General features: G+C 41.1%; 1 protein-coding gene across 2 annotated transcripts; it reads left to right on the top strand.

Annotated features, from left to right (window-relative positions):
- Positions 1-388: 388 nt before the first annotated feature.
- pum3 (pumilio RNA-binding family member 3) lies at positions 389-19,725 on the top strand. 2 transcript variants are annotated; one of them, XM_071925804.2, is made up of 18 exons: positions 389-430; positions 1,784-1,851; positions 2,764-3,021; positions 4,055-4,214; positions 4,930-5,005; positions 5,323-5,416; positions 6,477-6,543; positions 7,412-7,586; positions 8,884-8,987; positions 10,469-10,547; positions 10,659-10,757; positions 10,868-10,921; positions 11,745-11,825; positions 13,000-13,142; positions 14,961-15,183; positions 16,529-16,616; positions 17,703-17,793; positions 18,733-19,725. In XM_071925804.2, the coding sequence occupies exons 2-18, from the start codon at positions 1,785-1,787 to the stop codon at positions 18,860-18,862; spliced, it is 1,989 nt and encodes a 662-aa protein (XP_071781905.2). In that variant the 5' UTR covers positions 389-430; position 1,784; the 3' UTR covers positions 18,863-19,725. The 2 variants fall into 2 exon arrangements, with proteins under 2 accessions (XP_071781905.2, XP_071781906.2); XM_071925805.2 differs by lacking the exon at positions 389-430 and adding an exon at positions 1,279-1,329.
- The last annotated feature ends 4,408 nt before the right edge of the window (positions 19,726-24,133 follow it).

Below are 24,133 nucleotides of genomic sequence, written 5' to 3'. Positions count from 1 at the left end.
CAGGCAGTAACCATAGTAACCACAGTAACCAGGTCTGCCCCTTTAAATCCGACATGTAAACAAACATGGCCGCTGCACCGCACCTACCGGTTTCGGCTAGCTCCTGCGGCCGTTAAACGACCAGATTACGTTATTTTCTGTACGGTACGGGATTACGTAATCGATCACAATCTTAAAGAAGCGACCGACAAGCTTTATGAGGGATTTTACTCCCCGCTCCTTTCCTCCTTTCCTCCTTTCCTACCTGCTAGTCTCTGATTAGCTGCTGCTAGCCACTAGAGAGCGCTAATAGGGTGCTAAAGAGCTGTCGCAACGACCCAAATTTTACGGCAGCGAAGCTGGAATTCGATTGGTTGGCTTCTGCCGTAACTTGCATTGGTTACAGAACGCATGGGACGGGGCAGGAGAAACGTGTGTGTATTTCTAACATGTAAGTTGAGTTATTTATGTTGTTTATAAGTGTGTTGTTGGTGGTTTTATCAGTAGAGTTAAACCCTGGAGCCACGTCGTGTTAGTCAATATCTTAATAACGTTTGTTAACACGCATTGTTTATGTTTATGTTGTGTATATAACGATAATTCTCTTCAAGAGTGTCTTTACAAACGTTAACAGCATTGTTATCTTAAGCCTTGTTAGTTAAAACTGGCAGAGAAGCTGTTAATAGTAAGCAGGCTGTCAGACTGCCAGGTTAACGGTGTTTCTGGTGGTTTTTACACATCTGGAAAGTCTAGAAAAGAGTGGGAAATTAATTTGATTATTTTCACAACTTGTAACGTTTGGCAATTACACAACAAGTCTGAAAATGTGTTTTAAAATGTTCAGTTTCGATGTAAATGTATATTCTATATTTAGTATAGGTGTAGTATATTATTAAATTGCTGTTTAGTACTATGTATAGCACAGCGGTGTACACAGGTCAGGAAAAGTGTGGAAAATTAATTTTATAATTTCCAGGTCTTGAAAACTTGAAAAAAGTCTGGAAAACTGGAAAAAGAAATACGCGTTTTCTGTTGTTCAGCATCCACTGCAGTTTTACTGTTCGTGGTTTTTGTTGTGCAGAATAATCTGCTATAGAGTGATATGCAGGTTCATTTTTTACAGTCTATGGTTCATACACGGATCTGGAAATGTATGGTAAAATAATTTGGTAATTTCCAGGTCTCAAAGTCTGCAAATTGCACAAAAAAGTTGTGGAAAAGTAGAAATGCAGATACAGTTTGTGGTTTTACACTCCTCTCCTCATCTCACATACTCTGATATTATCTGTAGAGTTAGTGGGAGCAAGACAGACTGAACACCAACCAAAAGCTTCATATCAACACATTAAGGTCTGGGAAAAGTCTGGGATTTTGTAACTGAGACGGTGCAGGAACCCTGGCCGCTGTTGTCTAACACATTATACTGAACATCGACCAAAATCTTCAGATCCAGTCACAAGATCAGGTCTGGGAAAGTGACGGATTTAGAAATGTAAAATGTGTGGGAACTCTGGTTTCTTTTTTTTGTGATCAATTTTTTATTGATATTTTAGTATGAAACAGAGATGTGGCCAAGCATTCATTTAACAATAGAGAGGAGTAAACAAAAAAGAAACAAAAATTAATTTTCAAATTTTCACATCCTCCCATTCAATACAAATATCAACTCAGATGTTGATCTCTTATAGATCTGAGATTATAATAATGAAAAGAGAGAGAACTCTGGTTTCTGACCGGTTGTCTGTTTTTCTGCCTGCTCTCTCTCTCTCTCTCTCTTTCTCTCTCTCTCTCTCTCTCTCTCTAGAATGGAGGCTAAACCCAGAAAAACCTTTTCCCCAAAAGGTGGGAAGAAGCTCACACACAAAGGAAAAGGTAAGCCATGTGTAACACCAGAGGCCGCCAGTATCACGTGACATTGTGTCGTAGCATGACAGTGTGTGACGGTACATTAGAGAGAAAACTATCCAGATCTTGTAGTATTTCTGTCAGCTCAGTTAATCTTCACAGTTCCTACATCGGTCTGGAAATGCATGGAAAAAAGGATTTGGCGATTTTCGGGTCTTGCTAGATATTGCACAAAATTTTGGGGAATCCGGCAACACATCGTATGTGGTTTTAGATGCCTGTACTCTCACATACTGTAATATTTGTCTCTGTGAAGAATAATCTTCATCTACAGAGTGATGTGGCAGAGTTAGCAGGGCGACACAACACTCGGCGTAAACTGAACAGTAAAATCTGAAAGTTAAATCAAGAATTGAAGGTGCAGAAAAAGTCTGTGAGTTTGAAATTAAAATTGTGCAGGAACCCTGAATCTCTGAACAGGAACAACCAGCCCTATTTCCTAATAGGTTGGATATAGGGCTGAAAAAATTATAATCCTGATTATTTTGCTAGATAATTTGATCAGGATTATTGGTCTCGATGGTTTTAGGAACCAAATTATTTTACAATGCACTTTTGACAATAAAATAAATCAGCATCTTGTCTGTTTTCAACCACAGCTCCTCAATCTAAGAGAAATAAACAGATGTTAAAAGTTTCCATATGGCTGAATTCTATTGTTATTTATTGTGGAGGCTAAAATTGCAATTGCAAGGATTTGACATGATAAATTCTGCAGCTGTAGTTTTGTGTGGCAGCCTTTTTATATCAAAACTTTTCCAGTATTTTGATGAAATGCCACTTCTTTGCTCGATTGAGCTGAAAGTGAATTGAACCCAGTGCCGTCTGGTATGTTCTCCTTGAGTTCCCTTTAACAGCTCAGTGTCATTCTCTGCCCAGACTCCATAGGGACCAAACTCGGAGGAAAACCGGGCGGTAAACCGGGCGGTAAGCTGGGCGGTAAGCCAGGCGGTAAACCAGGCGGTAAACCAGGCGGTAAGAAGCCATTCAAGCCCTACAACAACGCAGAGAAGAAGGGCAAACTGGGGAAGACCGGAGGCGGCGGCAAGAAAGAGCATAAATTCTCCAAAGCTGGACAGGGGCCGAAGAAGAGGAAACTGAAAGAGGAAGGAGGAGGAGGAGAAGAAGAAGGAGAAGGTAGGAACCGGTCTGCCAGCGTTTCTTAAATCTTTAACCACTTTCAAAGATCGCCATGGTAACTGTTACAGCAGCGCCTCGTTGTTTCCAGAGAGAGAGAGAGAGAGAGAGAGACTTTCCCAAGACTGTTAACTTCTCTGCCTGCTCTAGTGTTTCCCCTGCTCACACTTTTAGCTAGTATCCGTGACATTTCGGTGTGGAAAGCGCTCATACCTGACCTGACCGTCCCAGATGCGTGTGAGGGAAGACGTCAGCTGTTATTGTTGTAGAAAAATGGCGGCTGAGGAGCTGCCATGTTTCATATGAATCTGCTTCTTGGCTCAGATTTTGCAAACAAAAACATGGCTCACTTTTGCTGGTTTCCAAATATTCCAGCTCTCCCGCTCCAAACAAACGCAGCTGTGAGCGAGTCGCAGAATGAAACACACGGCGCCCCAGACTCTCTTCTGATTGGTTCGGTCACTCTGTGTGAAAGCGTATGACGTCAGACTGTTGTAGCCTTTTGCGCGCGCGGCCCGGGAATCAAAGGAAGGATTCCTGAGGGTTTTACTGCGTATTAAGGGGGGAAATAGCCGGATCAACTTTTCCAGAATATCGACTCCGAGCCGACAGAAATATTCCGGAAGATTTCTGTGTGAAGCTTTATGTGTGAAACAGGCTTTTTTTAGCCAGAGATCTGAGCAGATTAAATTTAGCATTGTTGAACATGGCTGAATTTTTCCATTAGTGTAGGTGAATAAATGATCCCAGTGTTTCCCACAGGTTGTCAGTTTACCTCAGTGATGTCGGGAGGAGAGGGATATTAACGATTTATTATTGACGTTTCCTTTAGCGTTTAATTTAGCGAGCTCAGTAACTCATTTTTCAAGCTCTAATTTCTCTCAATCTAGTATAAGGTAACAGCACTGCAACATTAGCTGAGTATTATGCTTCCTTCTGATCATTGAGGCTTCGTTTCAAACTGTTTCTCACCGATCCTGGTTGTGTGTGTGTGTGTGTGTGTGTGTGTGTGTGTGTGTGTGTGTGTGTTCAGGTTCGGAGGCTAAGAAGATGAAGTGGGGCGAGAAGGACGAGTCGCAGAAGAACAGGCAGCAGAAGAAGAAGGATCTGAAGAAGAGCAGGCAGCAGGCAGAGAAGAAGGACATGTTCGACATCATCAACCAATGCAAACATGTCTGGGGAGACCTCAGGAGGTGCACACACACACACTCATACACACACACACACACACTCACACACACACACTTACAGTGCCATGAGACGTCTGCTAGCCGCTTTGGTTCGTCACCTAATCTTCAAGTTTTTAATCTTCTTTTCCTTCTAAAAATCTAGTTGGGTGGGAGGAAAAATCTGTTAATTTAATTTCATCTTTTTCAGTTACTTCAACTGCACTTTCATAGACCTGTTTTTGTTTTTCTCCACTTTTTAGTCTTTATTTTATTTTATTAACCACGTATCGTTTCATTGCCCCATTTTCATCTCCTTCCTACATATTTTACTATTCTTATTTTTATGCCCTCTTGTAAAACACTTTGTAAACTCTGGTTTCTGATAACTTCTGTGTAAAAAAACAAAACAATTATTACTATTATTATCAAAAGGGGAAAGCAGCAGCTGGATTTTTTTATTCAGTTTCCTGCCTCTTTATATGCAGCATGTCACATTCAGTGTGGCTGTTTGTTGGCCTTTAGGAAATACTATGACCAAGAGTAGAAAACAGACATTTACTACTAGTTTACTGCTAGTCTGGTATGATGTTGTTGTAGATTTAGTCCTTTTTACCCACAAAGCCAGTATGATGGTGTGTCAGAGAATAACAGACAGACTGTGAGGAGGAGAAGAAAACAAGCGTTTACCTCTAGTGAGTCAAGTTGGGTCAAACTTAACGGTGATGATGTTGTTCAACAGGAAAGACTGTGACAAAGAGAAGAAAAGCAAACTGATGAAGGACCTTCATGATCTGGTCCGAGGCAAGATCAAACCAGTGAGTCTCACTCTGCTTTCTACTTTGATTTATCCAGTTATTGATTTGTTGTTTTGTTGTTTGTTTGAATTCTCTACTTCATTTTTGTCTGTGTCACCAGCAGTATTCAGGCTTTTCCTCACAAAAAGGCTAAATTAATTCCCATAGCCCTAGTTAAGATTTTTTTTAATGGGACTTTTTCCAAAAAAAAACCAACTGCAAGTCCCCAGAGTGACCAAAACTGACAGTTGACGAGTCATGACCTCATGTTGTGGCGTCTGTGCTGACAGATGAAGTGTCTCTTAACGCCTCTAACCCGGTTGGCTCTCCCGCTCCAGATGGCGTTCGCCCACGACACGGTGCGGGTGCTGCAGTGTTTCATCCAGTTCGGCAACAACGAGCAGAGACTGGAAGTGTTCCAGGAACTCAAAGGTGAGGGATCGGGTTTTCCTCCGCTCCCGTCCCACCCACGGGTCCCTGATCCATTGATTATCAGAATCAGAATCAGGTTTATTGCCAAGGAAGTTTTCACAATACAAGGAATTTGCCGTGGTATGTAGGTGCATACAATAAACATGGAGAAAAATAAGAAAGTAGAAGTAAAAAACACAACAAGTACTGCAAGTCAAAAAGTCAAGAACATAAATATAAAAAACAAAAATAGAGATATTTACAATACAGAATATGAAAAAATATAATAAAATCATGATATCGGTTGTAACCGTATCGCCCAGCCCCAGTAGTAGTGTCACACAACATCTAATGATAAAACATTTGTGACTCATGAGTAGCGCTGCGTATGGGAAAACGGTAACAGTCAAGTCAAGTTTTATTTATTTATTTATAGCCCAATATCACATGGCATGCCTCAAAGGACTTCACAGAACAACAAGGTAAAAGCAGTGGTCATGTAGACTGTTGAGTAGAAACAAATACAATAAAATGCACACTCAATTACTAAGAAAATCAAAACAATAAAATGTACGTATTATCAATAGAACGAATAAATCGAAAAGGCAATAACATCATGTCAGTGGGTCGCTGTCACATGACCAGCCAGACTCGGGCATACGTTACAGAAAACAGGCGTGTTTGAAGTAGGGATGGGTCATTATTTTCTAATTTTCGAATAGTCATTAAATTATAAAAAATCGAATAGTTTATGCAACTATCGTCTTGTCTTAAAAAGTATATTTTCCCTTGTTTTTACCGGCGCCTCTATTGGGGCTAATGGGACTAGGTAGCTGGCTTAGCTAGCTAGCTCTATGCTAACGCCCGCCTATATAGCTTGCTAGTAGTAAATAGCTATGGCTTGATTAGCCCCGAACCGGTCCTTCTCTCGTTTAGCTAGCTAGCTCTATGTATCTGGGGTGATCTTCAAAGAATAGTTGAATAGTTCCCAGTGAATATCGAATAGTATTTTTGCTTGAAATGCCCATCCCTAGTTTGAAGTCTGCTGTACTAACAGTCTGTGGTTTGTTGTTTCCCACAGAGGACATGGTGGGTCTGTGTAAGTCTCAGTACGGCAGACATGTGGTGAAGAAGCTCCTGATGTACGGGTGAGTGCACCAGGGCCACGTTTCCACCGTCAAGACTGATTACACATGATAAACTCTGAGTGTCTGGCAATGTCTGACCCACTGCTTCCACTGAACAGTATGGGATCTAACATTCTGGTGTGTGTGGAAAAGGAGGAACAGCGACGGCAACGACTTATTTGCAATATATCTTGTCCTTACCTGCAGTGACAGAGTAGAATCCAGTGGTGAACAGGGGCAGAGTGCCAGTCTTTGCTCTGCACTCATGTTAATTCTCTATCTGAGTGCTGAACAGTTTGACACATCTCCAGTAACTAAAAAGTGCCAAGTTACTTTTTACACACACTATTACAAACACAGGGGAGTTTGGAGTGAATTGTGGAAATTTAAGTTTTACTTTTCACAACGGGAGACTCTGTGGGACTGAGTGCAAAGCTGCTGGTGTTTCTCACACAAGCGGATGGGGGAGATAGGTGTGTGTGATATATCGAAATTCAACATATCGCAATACAAAAATATGTCAATGCGTATCATGAGGCAGAAAAATGAATGGTGATATCAGCTCCATGTTATTCTGCTGTAGTAATCACTAATGAGACGCTTGACCATCACAGTTTCACAAGCTCTCCATCCAAATTATATTATTGTCACTTTGTAATGACGTTTTTAAATTGTTGTTTACATTCTAGCAGCCAATGGCATCGCTAGAAAGATTTGTGACTCAGAAATAAACACAATTCTGCAGAGTCAGACTTTGTCGTCACTGAACTTTTATTGATCACATCATGTCCTGGTTGTATTGAATCCTGAACCACATGTTGCTTTTGCCACATATGATATGTTTATGCGCGTGTCCTCACGTTGGTCCGATGTGTGTTCTCCTTCACAGTAACAAGGAGCTGGTGGCGGCTGTGATGCAAACCTTCAAAGGTCAGGTGCGTCAGATGCTTCGTCACGCCGCCGCCTCATTTCTGATCGAATACGCCTACAACGACAAAGCTGTGCTGGCCCAGAGGCTCATGCTGACCGAGGAGCTGTACGGGAATACATTCATCGTCTGCAAGGTACACACACACACACACACACACACACACACACACATATATGTTTTCATGCACACTTACATGCTTTAGGGTTCAATAGCATCCCAGTTGTCGGGGGGGAAACCTTGCTACAAAAAAACAAAATTTTGGAAGGAAGTAAGGAAAGCAGCCTTGTTTTTTGCATTTTTGGGTTTATCCAATTGGTTTTGAAAGGGTTTCATAAACCCAACAAGTGGTAGAACTTCCTCAATCCATAGAGGAATCATATAATACGTCAATTAAAGTTGAAACATGGAAATCACCAAAATTGGAGTTACAAGGTTTTCACACAACTGCAACAATAATCAATACCATTATACCATTTGTGCTATATTTGCTGTTGAAATGCCACATAATTCTTGCCATTTATGATGTTTTTTGTATTACAGTGCCTCTAGTAGTTCAGTCTGGAGGGATAATTATCACAGGTGTTAACTAACTGAGGGAAATGAAAAAGATGCTGCTGCAGCTGTTTGGCAGTTCTTCATGTTCAAGTCAGATAATATCAGAAAGCCAGCTGACGTGGACCAAACTGAAGGCAAACTTTGAGCGAAAAATGTTTTAGTAAAGGTTGGAAATATGACGATCAAATGCTGTCAAGCCACAAAAAATACACCCGCAAATACATGATTGTCCTCCACATTGAAATTAGGGGGAAGGATTATAGATCGTCCCCGGGCCGTTTGTCACGCACAATATCTCGGACCCCACTGATTGGATTTTGACTGAACCTCTGGGAATGATGCATCTCACCGCTGCGTCGTCACATTTTCAAAATTACAATTAGTCAAAGTCAAATTTATTTGTATAGCACATTTCAGACAGAAAGCAACACAATGTGCTTCACAAGGCCAAGAGCAATACATGTATAATAAGATAAAATACAAACATACAAGTCATCATATATAAAAACATACAGATGCACACATGCGGAGGACATAGACAATTTAAAGTGCAGATAAATTCAGGTAAAACAGGTGCAGACATTTGCTCTAAAAACTCATTATCATTACATCATCATCTCGCCACTCATCTGATTTTGACCAACCCTGGGGAAATGATGCATCTCACCGTTGCATTCGGCTTTCATATTATCGGCCCAACGGGGAACTACAGTTACAGCTGAAAACAAGGAGACGTTTGTCGCTGATTGGCTCAGACGGGGGCTCAGACGGGGACACTGATTGGCTCAGACGGGGCTTCATCATTGGTGGAGGACGGCAGGTTTACTGATGTAATACCTGCTGCTGTTCACTGACCTCTGACCTCTTGTCTGCAGTCTCCGGTGTGTCCCACCATAGAGAAAGTTGTGGAGGCGAACCCAGGAAAACTGAACAACATCATCGACGAGATGAAGCAGATACTCACTCCCATGGCACAGAAGTAAGGCTTGTGCACAAGAACACACACACACACACACACACACACACACACACACACGGACAAGCAAGTGAACACACATACACACACACACACAGAAAACAAGAACAGATGAGATGAAACTTTATTGATCCCTGTAGGGAAATTAGTTAGTTGCAGAGAAGTACTAGGAGACAGCAGGGGAAAAGAAAATAGAATATAAACACAGAAATAGAATATAAATAAGCAATAAAACAAGAAAGAAAAACAAACACAGCAAGAGAGTAATAAAATAGAATATATTGTGCGGTTACAAATTTAATTTAAGCACGTTAAGTAGAATGTAATGGTGGGAAATATGGGGAAAGATTTTGGATTATTTACATATGATATAATTAAGTTAGTTTCTCACAGATGTTACCATTTCCTATTGTCATGATTTCTTACTTAAATATGGATACAAAATATATAAACATTTGCTATATATAAATATAAATATATATAAACATAATATAATATAAAGATCAGTATGTGTACAGTAAATAAAAATGAAACGGTGAAGCCAGTATGAAAATATTAGCAGTATGTGCAGAATGTCACAATGAGAGGAAGTGATTTGTACAGAAGGTGTCTTGGTAATAAATAAAAACGACACACCTTATAATTGAAAACATTAATAACGTGATTACTGGTACCAGAGTTCCCACCTCGGGCCTTGAAAACCCTTGAACATTTGTGAATTTGAGAAAAAAAAAACATAAGATTACGCCTTGAAAGTTTGGAAAATGAATGGATGACCTTTAAAGTACTTAATTGTTGTTGTTTAATTATTGAAATATAAACACAAATTCATCAGTATGCCTCAGCTCTCCATTCAAACATCAACACTTCATATTGTTATGAATAGGACATTTCTACATCCTGAGGAAAACCCTCCAAAAATGGATTTTAAGCAGAATTTCTTGCCTTGACAAGATTAGGAGTAAAAAAAAAATGAGGCCTTTGAAGTCTAATTCTGATCAGTGTCTTGTCTTACCCAGAACATGCCAAGTTTTTGTCCTTCAATTTAACCCAAAAAAAGACCTTAAAAGTCATTGAAAGGTGCTTGAATTTGATGTCCAGTGTGTGAAGAATGTGGGAACCCAGTAGAACCCATTAGAACCCAGTAGAACCCAGTAGAACCCAGTAGAACTCAGGAGAACCCAGTAGAACTCAGTAGAACTCAGTAGAATCCAGTAGAACCCAGGAGAACCCAGTAGAACCCAGTAGAACAGAGTTAGATGTTGACTCCTCTGCAGTGTCATTTGAATTTCACAGTACAAGACGAATGTGAGGCAAAACAACAGAAGATAACTAAATATTCTGTGTCCTAAAACTACAAGTTTTGACCGTACAACACACACTCACACACACTCACACACTCACACACACTCACACACACTCACACACACACACTGCAACACACTGAACCCTAACACCGCTGCTGCTGTTGTTTCTGCTCTCAGAGAACAGGTGATCAAACACTCTCTGGTCCACAAAGTCTTCCTGGACTACTTTCTGTTCGCACCTGACAAACAGAAAACGGTGAGCACTTCTACATGTGTGTGTGTGTGTGTGCATTCATACATATGTGTGTGTCCTTGTGCACATTTGTTTCTCATCTATTGATTTGTGCTGCTGCTGTGAACGGAGCAGGAGATGATCGAGTCCATCAGAGAGTCGGTGGTCTACATGGCGCACACGCACGACGGAGCGCGGGTGGCCATGCACTGTCTCTGGAACGGGACACCCAAGGTACACACACACACACACACACACACACACACACACACACAGATGGGCACATCACGGTGCACATTTTTATCCTCAGTAAACATATTTGTTGTTTTTTTCCCGTGTTTCAGGACAGAAAAGTCATCATCAAAACCATGAAGACGTACATGGTGAAGTTTGCCACGGTAAGTTCCCGCTTCAGTCTGATTGATTCATTCAGTCATTGATGGTTTCAGTTAGTCCCTGACTGATCGATCGACTCGCTCATCGATTGTGAGCAGAGCAGGAAACGAGGTTAAAAAACAGCCGTAAACTGAAATAAAAATAAAAACGAGACTTCAGAATCAGAATCAGGTTTATTGCCAAGTAAAGTTCACAATACAAGGAATTTGCCTTGGTATGTAGGTGCATACAATAAACATGGAGAAAAATAAGAAAGTAGAAGTAAAAAACACAATTTACAATACAGAATATGAAAAAATATAATTTACTTTATGACAAAACTAAAACTGTACTAAAACTATATTATCTACTTGTAAAACTAACTAAAATAAATATAGGTGAAATGTTTTTAGTTTTTGTCTTTTTGCTTATGTGCAGGGTAAAAAAAAGAATGAATTTTGGCTATTTTTACTGAATGGTAGTTTATAAATTCGTTAGTGTTAGACGGACTATTGGAGTTTTAATTCCCAAACAAAGTCGTTCTTTATTGTAAGTATTGTATAACTATGTAAAAGACAATAAAAATAAAAGTGAAAAAAACAAAAAACAAATTGAAATAAAAAATCGAAAACTATATAAAAATAAAAATAATGAAAAATCCAAATAATATTACCAGCCAGCTGTTTTTTTTGTTAAGAATAGAACGGGACTCTTAATGATATGAGGATCGGATAATCTCTAAGTCCACATAATTCTGTTTGATGAATGAATTAATTGATGATTTTATTAATTTTCCAGCTGTGTAACTGACTCCCTCACTGACTGGCTGGTTGTGTTTCCTCACAGGGGGAGTTCGGCCACCTGGTGCTGCTCGCCATATTTGACTGTGTGGACGACACCAAGCTTGTCAAGCAGGCTGTGTTATCAGTAAGTTTGGTGTTGTGGCATCTGTTGTCATGACGACCGGGTACAACTGCAGGACAGTCCCGTTTATTTCGCTAAATATTGCGATCGCGATTATGAATCATGATTATTTGTTTCGATTTCAGGAAAACAAAATTATTCAATTGCACTTTTGCACCTCAACATGTTTTTTCACTTTTTCACGTTCAGTGCAATATTTCGCGAAGTAGCAGCAGATAGAAAGTAGAGCTGCACGATATTGACAAATAATCATATTGTGATTATTTTGCTGAATATTGCAATTGCGATATAAATTGCAATACAGTATACAGACAGATTTTTCCACATTTTAGATTTTTCTCAGTTTTTAATAAAAATCAGAGATGTGGTTGATTAAGATTTGCTCTGTTTGAATACAATGAAAGGTTTTTTTTTTTACATGTGCAGTTTAATTTATAGGCCAGAAATTGGGCTCAGCAGCAGAATACCATGTTTAGGATCCATTCTGAGAAGCCAACACTCTGCAGCTTCATTTGGAAATCGAAGTAGTTCATATTGCGATTGTCTTTTGTTTTTTGTTTTTGTGCAGCCCAACTAGAAAGTCTGTCTAACTCTTATTGTGTCCTTATTTACAAAATTCAAATAATAAATAATTCCTACTTCATTACGTTGGCGTTCAGCTACAACCTGAAGATAAACTCCCCGAAATCTGGACTTGTTTTTGTTCATCTGGTTTCAGACCAAAGTCTCCAGATAAGACGAAGATCCACCTTCATGTTTCAGGGTTTTCCTCTTTAACGTCAGATTCTCTCTGTCAGGTTTCTCTGCTGCTTCTCCACCTGAACTGTAGTTTTGGTCACATGATGCACTTTGAGCATTCAGAGGCTGTGATTGGTCAGTGAGTGATCTTCAATATCACTTCAATATCGCAGAATTAAGCCATCATTAATCGTGGAAACATAAAATCGCAATATACAATATATATCTGTGATTAATCATGCAGCCCTACAACGGAGTGTTTCTGTAGAATAAGCTTCAGATCACCAACGTTATAAACGCCGAATAGTAATGAGGTCAAAGGTCAGCGCTACAGGACCCTCATATATAGGAGAGAGAGAATGGGTTTTTTAATGACTCTTTGACTATGAAAAAAATCCTTCTTCTCCTCCTCTCACCCTGCCTCACTGTGTCTGTGCAGGAGATCCTGTCGTCTCTTGATGAGGTCATCAGTAATAAATACGGGAAGAAGGTTTTGTTGTACCTGCTGAGCCCCAGAGACCCGGCGCACCTCCTGCCTGAGATCATCAAGGTGCTGGAGCAAGGAGACAGCAACCCCCACAGGTAATAACTCATAATAATAACTAGAATTTATAACCTCCTCCTCTCCTCTCCTCTCCTCTCCTTGTCTCCTCTCCTCTCCTCTCCTTGTCTCCTCCTCTCCTCTCCTCTCCTCTCCTCTCCTCTCCTTGTCTCCTCCTCTCCTCTCCTCTACTCTCCTCTCCTCTCCTCTCCTCTCCTCTCCTCTACTCTCCTCTCCTCTCCTCTCCTTGTCTCCTCCTCTCCTCTCCTCTCCTCTACTCTCCTCTTCTCTCCTCTCCTTGTCTCCTCCTCTTCTCTCCTTGTCTCCTCTCCTCCTCTCCTCTCCTCCTCTCCTCTCCTCTACTCTCCTGTCCTCTCCTTGTCTCCTCTCCTCTCCTCCTCTCCTCTTCTCAACTCTCCTCCTCTCCTTGTCTCCTCCTCTCCTCTCCTCTCCTCCTCTCCTCTCCTCTCCTCTACTCTCCTCTCCTGTCCTCTCCTTGTCTCCTCTCCTCTCCTTGTCTCCTCTCTTCCTCTCCTCTCCTCTCCTCTACTCTCCTCTCCTGTCCTCTCCTTGTCTCCTCTCTTCCTCTCCTCTCCTCTCCTCTCCTCTACTCTCCTCTCCTGTCCTCTCCTTGTCTCCTCTCCTCCTCTCCTCTCCTCTCCTCTCCTCTCCTGTCCTCTCCTTGTCTCCTCTCTTCCTCTCCTCTCCTCTCCTCTACTCTACTCTCCTCTCCTGTCCTCTCCTTGTCTCCTCCTCTCCTCTACTCTCCTGTCCTCTCCTTGTCTCCTCTCCTCCTCTCCTCTCCTCTCCTCTACTCTCCTCTCCTGTCCTCTCCTTGTCTCCTCTCCTCTCCTCTCCTTGTCTCCTCTCCTCTCCTTGTCTCCTCCTCTCCTCTCCTCTCCTCTACTCTCCTCTCCTCTCCTCTCCTTGTCTCCTCCTCTTCTCTCCTTGTCTCCTCTCCTCCTCTCCTCTCCTCCTCTCCTCTCCTCTACTCTCCTGTCCTCTCCTTGTCTCCTCTCCTCTCCTCTCCTCTTCTCAACTCTCCTCCTCTCCTTGTCTCCTCCTCTCCTCTCCTCTCCTCCTCTCCTCTCCTCTCCTCTACTCTCCTCTCCTGTCCTCTCCTTGTCTCCTCTCCTCTCCTCTACTCTCCTCTCCTTGTCTCCTCTCTTCCTCTCCTCTCCTCTACTCTCCTCTCCTGTCCTCTCCTTGTCTCCTCTCTTCCTCTCCTCTCCTCTCCTCTACTCTACTCTCCTCTCCTTGTCTCCTCTCCTCTCCTCTACTCTCCTCTCCTGTCCTCTCCTTGTCTCCTCTCTTCCTCTCCTCTCCTCTCCTCTCCTCTACTCTCCTCTCCTGTCCTCTCCTTGTCTCCTCTCCTCCTCTCCTCTCCTCTCCTCTCCTGTCCTCTCCTTGTCTCCTCTCCTCCTCTCCTCTCCTCTCCTCTCCTCTACTCTCCTCTCCTGTCCTCTCCTTGTCTCCTCTCCTCTCCTCTCCTCTCCTCTCCTGTCCTCTCCTTGTCTCCTCTCTTCCTCTCCTCTCCTCTCCTCTACTCTCCTCTCCTGTCCTCTCCTTGTCTCCTCCTCTCCTCTACTCTCCTGTCCTCTCCTTGTCTCCTCTCCTCCTCTACTCTCCTCTCCTGTCCTCTCCTTGTCTCCTCTCCTCTCCTCTCCTTGTCTCCTCTCCTCTCCTTGTCTCCTCTCCTCCTCTCCTCTCCTCTCCCCTGGAATGGTGGGACACACAAACACACAAACCGTTCTCCAATTATAGTAGTGGGATAAGCGAACGAGTGACATCACAACCATAACTTTTTTACTTTTTTTTTAAAAACCCAGTAAAATTCATTTCTGTTTCACCCCCTTCAGTAAAAAGGATACAGCTCTTCGGCGAAAGGAGCTGCTGGAAGTCGTCTCTCCCCCGTTGCTAGGGTATCTCCGTGACAACGCCGCCGCCATGGTGATGGACAAGGCGACCAGCGTCACCGTCAGCGACATCCTGGCGTCGGCCTGCGGGGACCTGCGGCCCGCCATGACCGCCGTGGCTCAGCTGGCCAATCAGGAGCTAGTACCGGGCGGGATTGATGGACAGGTATGTGTGTGTGTGTGTGTGTGTGTGTGTGTGACAGACTGTAGTGTGTCTAAGTGAGAAAGTGTGAGAGAGAGAAAATATGAGCGTGTGTGTGGTAGTGTGACAGTGTTTGTGTGTGTGAAAGTGTGTCAGAGTGAGTGTGAGAGAGCGTGTGTGTGTGTGTGTAACAGAGTGAGAGTGTGTGAGAATGTGTGTTTGAAAGTATGTGACTGACAGAGTGTGTGTAAGAAGAGTGTGTGCGAGTGTGACACAGAGAGAGTGAGTGTGTGTGAGAGAGAGGGAATGTGTGTGTGATAGAGCGAGTGTGTGTGTGACTGTGTGAGAGAGAGAATCAATAATGAGATTGTCTGTGTGTGTGACATTTTTGACTAATTTATTTTACTAATTTCACCGCTGATTAATGCAAAATTAATCCGCGTAACTCACCAGCTAGCGTAAAAATAGAAACACACAAAAATAAATGTAACTGACATTTCTTTTACTTTTTATGCCAAAAACATCCAACAAGTTCCAACCCGATGACGGAAAATGACTTTTTCTGCACCCGGTGACTTCCATGAATATAAAATATGTTTGTTGCTCATTTTATTAATATTTATGCATCATGGAAATGAAATGTTTTTCCTGGGCAGCTCTAGTGAACAGTTGAATTTTGTCTTGGGGTTCGATCACAACTCAGTTTGTTTTCTTTGGTCTGAACCACAGTGGAACATTTTACTTTGTTTTGTTTTTTGTATTTAATTTGTAGGTTTAAACTGCTAAATTATGTGGAAGAGGGTTAGGGCCGCATGTGAAAAAAAATTTCTGACATTAATCTCAGAATTCTGGGAATAAAGTCTAATTTTAAACTCAGAATTCTGAGATTTATATAAATATGTATAAATTCTTACTAATTACAAGAGAACCAGGGCTTGTAGACAAAAGTCACATCACTCACAATTTGCTTGTCTTATCGGACAGATAAATATTTACCAGTATCAAAGTATCAAAATTGAAAATTCCTGAAATGAGAACTGAAGTTTTCCTGTTTCCTGTTCCAAGTTTTCTTGTTTATGGGAATTTGTAGTGAAGAAAAGAGCTGAGTGCGGTCTGACTGTATTCAGAAAAGCAGGAAGGAGGTAGAACTGTTCCACAGAAAACAGTTTACGCTCTCATTCAACAGAGACAGAGATCTAAAGTCAGTAAGTGAGTTTCAGAGCGGTGGACTGACAGGTCTGTGGACTGACAGGTCTGTGGACTGACAGGTCTGTGGACTGACAGGTCGGTGGACTGACAGGTCTGTCGGTCTGTCAGTCGCCCTGCTGTTAGGAACTGAGCTGAACTGTGTCTGGTTTCTCCTCTGCAGCTGCACATGGCAGAACACCCAGCAGGACACCTGGTGCTCAAGTGGCTCATAGAGCAGGACTACATGCTGGCTGAGGCTGGCAAGGAAGGTACACACACACACACACACACACACACACACACACACACACACACACACACACACACACATAACACACACTCACACACACACACAAGCATATGAAGTGTAGAATATGGGACCTTGAAGAATCAGCAGAGCAGAACTTCAGCTGTCGGCTGACTTCGCTCACTGTGTGAACACAACAAGTTAAACTCAGAGTCTCTCAGGAACAGAGATCTGCTGCCACTGAAATCTTTTACTTTAATTTTCTGTCTATTTACCGGTCCACTAAACCAGCCTGGCAGGTTTAGTCATGTGTCATGAAAATTACTAACCATCAGCCTTCACTATGAAACCAAACACCTTAATGTTATCCCTGAAATGTCCTTCATTCCTCATTACACAAACATTAATTATCCATTACAAATATCATAGCTTTAAAAAAGTAAGGTTAGTATCATGGGTTTGTAAGGGATTTATTCATGGGTTGGTTCACAGAGACACTAGAAATTAAGGGATTTTTCATGTCTTGTGTGCAGGTTTACAGGTTATTAATGAGTTATTAATGCAAAGTTCCTGTCTCCCTGAATTTTACATTAAATTAGAAAGTAAGGAGTCAAGATTAAGGGGAGTTTAAGGAGGTTTTGATGGGGTCTCCTCCATTAATAACTCCCTTAACTCATTTTGAGGGGATTTTGTATGAATCAAGGGGTGAATTAATGTAAATGTGAGGGTATTTTAAGGGATTACTGGTTTGTAGAGCTTAGAGCTGCTACCAGTTCTCACTTTTAGTGCTTAACACATGTTGGGTTAATATTGGGCCAAACAGAGAAGTCCTTTAGAGAGTGCAGGACGACCGTGTCATCAGTTTGAAGTGATGATCGGTGTCAGGTGACAGTAAAATAATAATGCAGCGCCGATCTTAAAGCAGAGTGCTTCACAAAATGCCATAAAAACAAAGAATAGGAAAGGAGATAAATATGGGAAATACATTCAACAGAAAAATGATTTAAAAAAAAAAAAGATAACAAAACAGGAACAACACACTCTGCCCCTTCTCTTTCTCCTCCTCTCTCTCTCTCTCTCCTGTCTCTCTCTCCTCGTTCGCCCTCAGAGCGGTTTGGCAGAATACTGGTGGACACAGTCGGGACGGACAAACTGCAGAGCTGGGTCAAGGTCAACAGAGGGGCGATGGTGCTGTGCAGGTCAGCACACACACACACACACACACACACAATCAATGCTTTGTAGCTGCGTCACAATTCTCCTGGCAGCCATGTTGGCTCCATGATGGAGGAACATGTAGAACTGTGTGTTAGTTAATAAAGTGTAAATCTGTAGCAAGCAGCTAGAAGCAGAGAGCAGCTGAGTCAGCTTGTTGTGGTGTGGCTGTAGATCCATTCAGTAACGTTCTCAGTAAAAGTGAATAGTGTGATAAGGTGGATTTGGTTACTGTGACACAGTAAACTGTCTTGTCTTTAGCCCTAGTCTCTACTCCAAAACACTCTGAGTTGTAGCTTGAGAAGAGTCAGCTCAGTTAACCTGAACAAACTGTTAGCTAGCTAACTAGCCGGCAAACACGCTGATGTTAATGTGAACATGCTAACGCTAGCTGCTACTAGATACGTTAGCTAGTGTGCTAATCAGATATGTTAACAACAAGACAGTGATGTTAGCTGACCAGATACTATGGTTAGCTAGCTAACAAGCTGACATTATCTAAACACTAAATCAATCAGATGGATCAGTGATGAAATGATCAGTTCAGTCAGAAACAGACAGAAATTAACCGTCTGTTCAATTCTGTTGAGACGACAGAAACACAATCAGCTGTTCACAGAGCTGAAGACCTCCAATATGGCCGCCAGAGGGGGGGTTAAAATAGGATGATATCGTTATACAGTACTTATATATTGATCCAACAACCAAATCAACAACTCAGCTGCATTTAGGTCAACTTATTTACAAAAAACTGCTGCATTTTTTCTTTTTCTTGTAAGAGGAACTGCTGTGTACGAATAACTTTTTTAGTTAAAGAAAGAGAACATTTGGTTATCTGGTCACAAGCTAACCAGTTTCTCTCTGTGTGTGTGTGTGTGTGTGTGTGTGTGTGTGTGTGTGTGTGTGTGTGTGTGTGTGCGCAGCCTCCTGAACAGTGACGATAAGGCCGTGGCGGCGGAGGTGAAGGCGGCGCTGACGTCCATCGCACCTCAACTCAGCAGCATCAGCAACAACAAAGGAGCTGAAATCCTGTTGGAGAAACTGACCAAGTAGAGACTCTCATCCACCACACACACACACACACACACACACACACACACACAGATTTACATTTTATTTTTTATCAGCCGACACTCTTATCCAGGGCGACTTACCATGAGTGAGCGGGTCGGGGTTCAGTGTCTGGCAGGGATCGAACCTGTGATGTGTTCATTACGGGCCGGTCTGTCTGTCAGCAGGTTTAAAGTGATAATCCACAAGGTTCTTTAAATTAGTCTCCATCTTTGTGACTCAGCTTCATCACTGTGGTGTTTCTGCACTGCTCTTCCCACAGATCACCTGTCAATCAAACAGTGTGGGCGGAGCTTGGATTCCCTGTTGATGCAGTTTGAGTTTCTCTGCTCTCTGCTCATGCTAACTACCCAGTTCTTCTTCTTCTTCTGTTTATTACAAACAAACCGGAAGGAGCCACCAGACAGTGGAGAAGCTTCATCAACTGGATATAGGTTGGATCACTGTACCAATCTGTGATAGAAAGTAGCAAAATTGACATTTATTTATATGAAAATGTTGTGGATTATCACTTTAAATAGTATTTGTGAATAATTCTTTAAAAGTGTTTGTTTTAAGTACAAGATGGGTGCCATTTATTTACTGCAAAGAGGCTAAAATGCTTTCTACTTGTTGCAGGCAAACATATACTTGCCAACTTTATTATAAACAAATACACACACACACACACACACACACACACACACACACACACACACACAGAGGATCTTTAATGAGTGATTGTGAACACAGAAGTAGGGAGACCTAATATAAAGAACAGCACAGTTATTTGCCGTCCTGTACTCTTCTCTGATATTAGGTATTTGGTTATTTGGTTAAACCGTCACATCCTCAGCAGGCCGCAGCCCTCTGCTGACAAAACAGAAGCCAGAAAAATGTCAGTTTGGTGGTTTTTTGTTTGTTTTTTTAAGGGATTAAAACAACGTATACGTCCCTCTGTTTCCGATTGTTTTGTAAGATTTTGTAACTTGTGAGTCATAATTATATAAGCTGTGCAAATTGCCGTTTGTGCAGCTGGAATAAAAATGTATTTACAAAATAAAGATTATTGTGGCTACAAAATGGCATCTGTTGTTTTTTTTTTAACCAGATGTAGGAAGAATTAAAGGGTTTCTTTGTAAAATGGTTTATATCCATTTAGGAGAAAAATGTTTTGAGTGTTTTGAAAGACAGATGATCACATCCTCTAAAATGTTTCTATTAAAGTACTCAGGACGACTGATAACTTTCACAGTATTCAGCAGTGAGTTTTACCTGCATGCAGACTCATGTCAGTAGGTGTCACTGTTTTCAGTTTGTGGAATTCGTGGATCTTATTTTTGAATGGAAACACTAAGATTTGTCATTTATGAAAGACTGATAGTAACTTTTACATATGAAATGTGAAGTGGATTGCTAATTGTTGAAAATGAAACCCTTTATGTATAATTTGTCCTGTCTGATATCTGCTCAGGATCAGCAGAACAACACAACACGCTGCTCACAGTGACACTGTAGGAAAGACCTTCAACTCTCACATGCACTGTGATAAACACTATCCACCGTTTGTGATTTTTATCAAATGGGAGTCAGTGGACAGTTGGATATTATCAAGATTAGATTTTGAATAGTGTGGAAATGTATAGCTGCATAAACCAAAATCAGCAGGATTCCTATACAGAGCAGTCAAGTCTTGAGGAATTAATTTGGTGCTTTACAGGTCTTGGAAAGTTTGTGAATTGAACAAAATGTGTAGAAAAGTTTATGTGTATACGTATATACAGTGGTGGAAAGTAACATTTACTCAAGTACTGTACTTAAGTACAATTTTGAGGTACTTGTACTTTACTTGAGTATTTCCATTTTATGCTACTATGTACTTATACTCCACTACATTTTAGAGGGAAATATTGTACTTTTTACTCCATTACATTTATTTCACAGCTATAGTTACTAGTTACCTTTCAGATCAATATTTTATATTTAAAACATTTGATCATCTTTATAAAATAACTATAAAATAGCATTGTTATAGATTAGACTACCCAAAGGTATAGCTTAATTGTTAAGATTAGCTTCACGTTGACAACTTTAAAATGCTGCTTACATGTACATGCATGTCAATAAATCAGTATTAATATTCCAATAATTTATGAAAAATATAACTCTAAATGGGGACAGTTTGCATAATGAGTACGTTTACTTTGATACTCTAAGTACATTTTGCTGCCAATACTTATGTACTTTTACTTAAGTAAGATTTTGAATGCAGGACTTTTACTTGTAATGGAGTATCTTTACATTGTTGTATTGCTACTTTTACTTAAGTAAAAGACCTCAGTACTTCTTCCACCACTGCGTATATATATATATATATATATATATATATATATATATACATATACTTTTTTGAGTATTTTTCAAAGTCAGTAATTTTAATTTTACTTAAGTATGTTTTTACTGAAGAATTGTAGCCTACTTAGCTACATTTTAAATCACGTTCATTACAGAGTACAAAGTTTGTCTCTCCATCAGCAACAGAAACTGGACAGTCGTAAATTAACAAATTGTGGAGCCGCTAGTATAGTATTACATTACTAACACACACACACACACACACACACACACACACACACACACACACACACACACACACACACACACACACACACACACACACACACACACAAGGTAGCACTATATGTTCCATAAAACCCAAAGAAGTGACCTAGTGTGTGACATGCAGAAGAGACACTCAGGCCAAGCAAGCTGCTTCCATATTTACAAATCGGCTTTGCAAGATTCAATCTTACCTCCCGCATGTTCCATCACAACCAGAGAGAGAGAGAGAGAGAGAGAGAGAGGTAGAGACAGACAGAGAGAGAGAGAGAGAGAGAGAGGGGGGGGGTTATGTTCAATAAAGAGATATAGGGCTTTATGATACTCAGATAAAGAGACAGAGGTTTATTACTGAGAGAGAGAGAGAGAGAGAGAGAGGAAGATGGGGGAGGGGTCAGCTGATAAATTGGTCCCATATCCATCATCCAGATGTTGAGTCTTCTACTTATTATTTATTTCAGTCCTGTGGATCCTGGATTACATCTTAGAGGTTTAGAGAGAGAGAGAGAGAGAGAGAGAGAGAGAGAGAGAGAGACTAATGGGTGAGGCATGGATCTGTGTTGCTTATTCATCATCCTTTAAAGTAAGGATGATGATAATGATAATGATGGTGCAGACAGCTTTGGTATAAATATATATGTGTGGATTAAACAGAGTGAAAAATCAGTGTAAAGTGTCCACAGCTCTGTTATGAACACATGACCTTTGCTTCACTGTGTTTCAAAAGGAGCTACAGGGGAAAATATGAAAGATGAATATAGTCAACAAAGGGTTGAAATGGTCGGAGGGGGAGAGCGTCATCGCACCTTTTGAAAAAAACATACATCTACCTTGACTAAATTATTTTTGGCATGAAAATAAAGCACATTATAGGTTATGTGTCATCTTGAGGCCTTTGTGAGCAAAATAGTTAAATTAGGTTAGAATCAGCCTATTGATTGGTGAGTTCTAGTAGTTTTTGGGTTTTTTTTCAAAACTGGAAAACATCTCCATTCTCTATCTCTTGTTATTTTTCCTAAAACAAGTGAAGAAACAGTCCGTCAGTGTGATGGGATCATTTCACTGTTTTCATTCAAATTCTTTCTCAAAACAAGTGACAATACTGCAGATGGGGTGATCTGACTCATATGTTAGCTCATGGATAATGTTTCTAGAAAATTCTTGAAACAAGCTAAATTGTATTAAAACAGGTGAAGTCGTCTGACCCAACTGGCTGATTTTTGACTTCAAGAAAAATCAGATTCTCTCACTCAAATCAGATTAAATCACTTGCTAAGGAGATTTTTTGCAGTGTAATATCGATTTCAGGCTCATATTTTCAGTTAGTGGACCAACACTCAAATGTGATAATAAGACATTTAATAATCATAGTAAAGGTAATTAGGAGTTCAATCACAATGATCAAGAATAGATAAATTAAATGTTACCATATAAACAACTGAATCATAATCTATGTACAGTCCTGTCAATTATACATTTACCAGTGGCAATACTTTTCAGTCGGATATTTGGCAGTGGAGGCTGATTGATTGAATCTTAACAAATTATCTGTTAAAATATGAGTTAGGATCCCAAACAGATCTGTGAGAAGAGTCAGCTCAGTTAACCTGAACAAACTGTTAGCTAGCTAACTAGCCAGCAAACACGCTGATGTTAATGTGAACACGCTAACGCTAGCTGCTACTAGATACGTTAGCTAGTGTGCTAATCAGATGTGTTAACAACAAGACAGTGATGTTAGCTGACCAGATACTATGGTTAGCTAGCTAACAAGCTGACATTATCTAAACACTAAATCAATCAGATGGATCAGTGATGAAATGATCAGTTCCCAGAGACGGACAAGTTGTATTTAGCTGTTCACAGCCTCTGTTGCCCCAGAGCTGCAGACCTCCAACATGGCCGCCATTTGGTCTGCCCTCTATATGTTTCAGTGGTTCCCCACATAATATAGTAATACATATTGAATAGCCCAGATACAATGCTCCAGATTTGTGAACTAAATTACTCTGCAGGTTCAACCACCATGACAGACGTCCATTTTCCAACTCTCCATCCAACCTGCTGCTGCCAGTCTCCATCCCTCTCACAGTGTGGGCAGGGGACCGTCCCACGGGCCACAGGCTCACAGGATCCATTACCACTGCAGTAAGTCTCCGTTCCTGTCAAAGTGGTACAGCGGTCTGGTGGGTAGAGGGACCGTCCCACAGAAGGTCACAGGCTCACAGGATCCATTACCACTGCAGTAAGTCTCCGTTCCTGTCAAAGTGGTACAGCGGTCTGGTGGGTAGAGGGACCGTCCCACAGAAGGTCACAGAGTCGATTCCCTCTGCATTCAGTCTCTGCTGAGTGAACATGAACCGAACACTATAAACCCTCCGTCCTCCAGAACGCTGCAGGCTGATCCTGCTGTTTGACGTCTATGATGATGTGCTTCTGTGTTTTTGATTCACAAATATGATTTTCTCAGGATTGCCATCCCAAATCAGTCTCAAGTCTTGAGGCACAAGTCTCAAGTCAAGGCTCAAGTCTAAATGTAGAACAGCAAGTCAAGTCAGAAGAAATCAAGAGTCCAGTATCAATTTAATATCTTAAAGAAAACTAAATATCTAGGACTTTTCAATGCAATATGGTTTTAATAGGATAAAAACTTGG

This window comes from Centroberyx gerrardi, chromosome 2 (assembly GCF_048128805.1).
Source record: "Centroberyx gerrardi isolate f3 chromosome 2, fCenGer3.hap1.cur.20231027, whole genome shotgun sequence".
Lineage (NCBI taxonomy): Eukaryota > Metazoa > Chordata > Actinopteri > Beryciformes > Berycidae > Centroberyx > Centroberyx gerrardi.
The sequence above is the reverse complement of the archived record's forward strand: the minus strand, read 5'-3'. Positions and strand labels throughout refer to the sequence as shown.

What these genes read in the sequence shown, in the direction of transcription:
- pum3 (XM_071925804.2), top strand. Translation starts at nt 1,785, where the DNA reads ATGGAGGCTAAACCCAGAAAAACCTTTTCCCCAAAAGGTGGGAAGAAG. An exon ending in GCTCACACACAAAGGAAAAG is followed by an intron (nt 1,852 to 2,763) that starts GTAAGCCATGTG and finishes TTCTCTGCCCAG; the next exon opens with ACTCCATAGGGACCAAACTC. An exon ending in GGCTGAGGCTGGCAAGGAAG is followed by an intron (nt 16,617 to 17,702) that starts GTACACACACAC and finishes GTTCGCCCTCAG; the next exon opens with AGCGGTTTGGCAGAATACTG.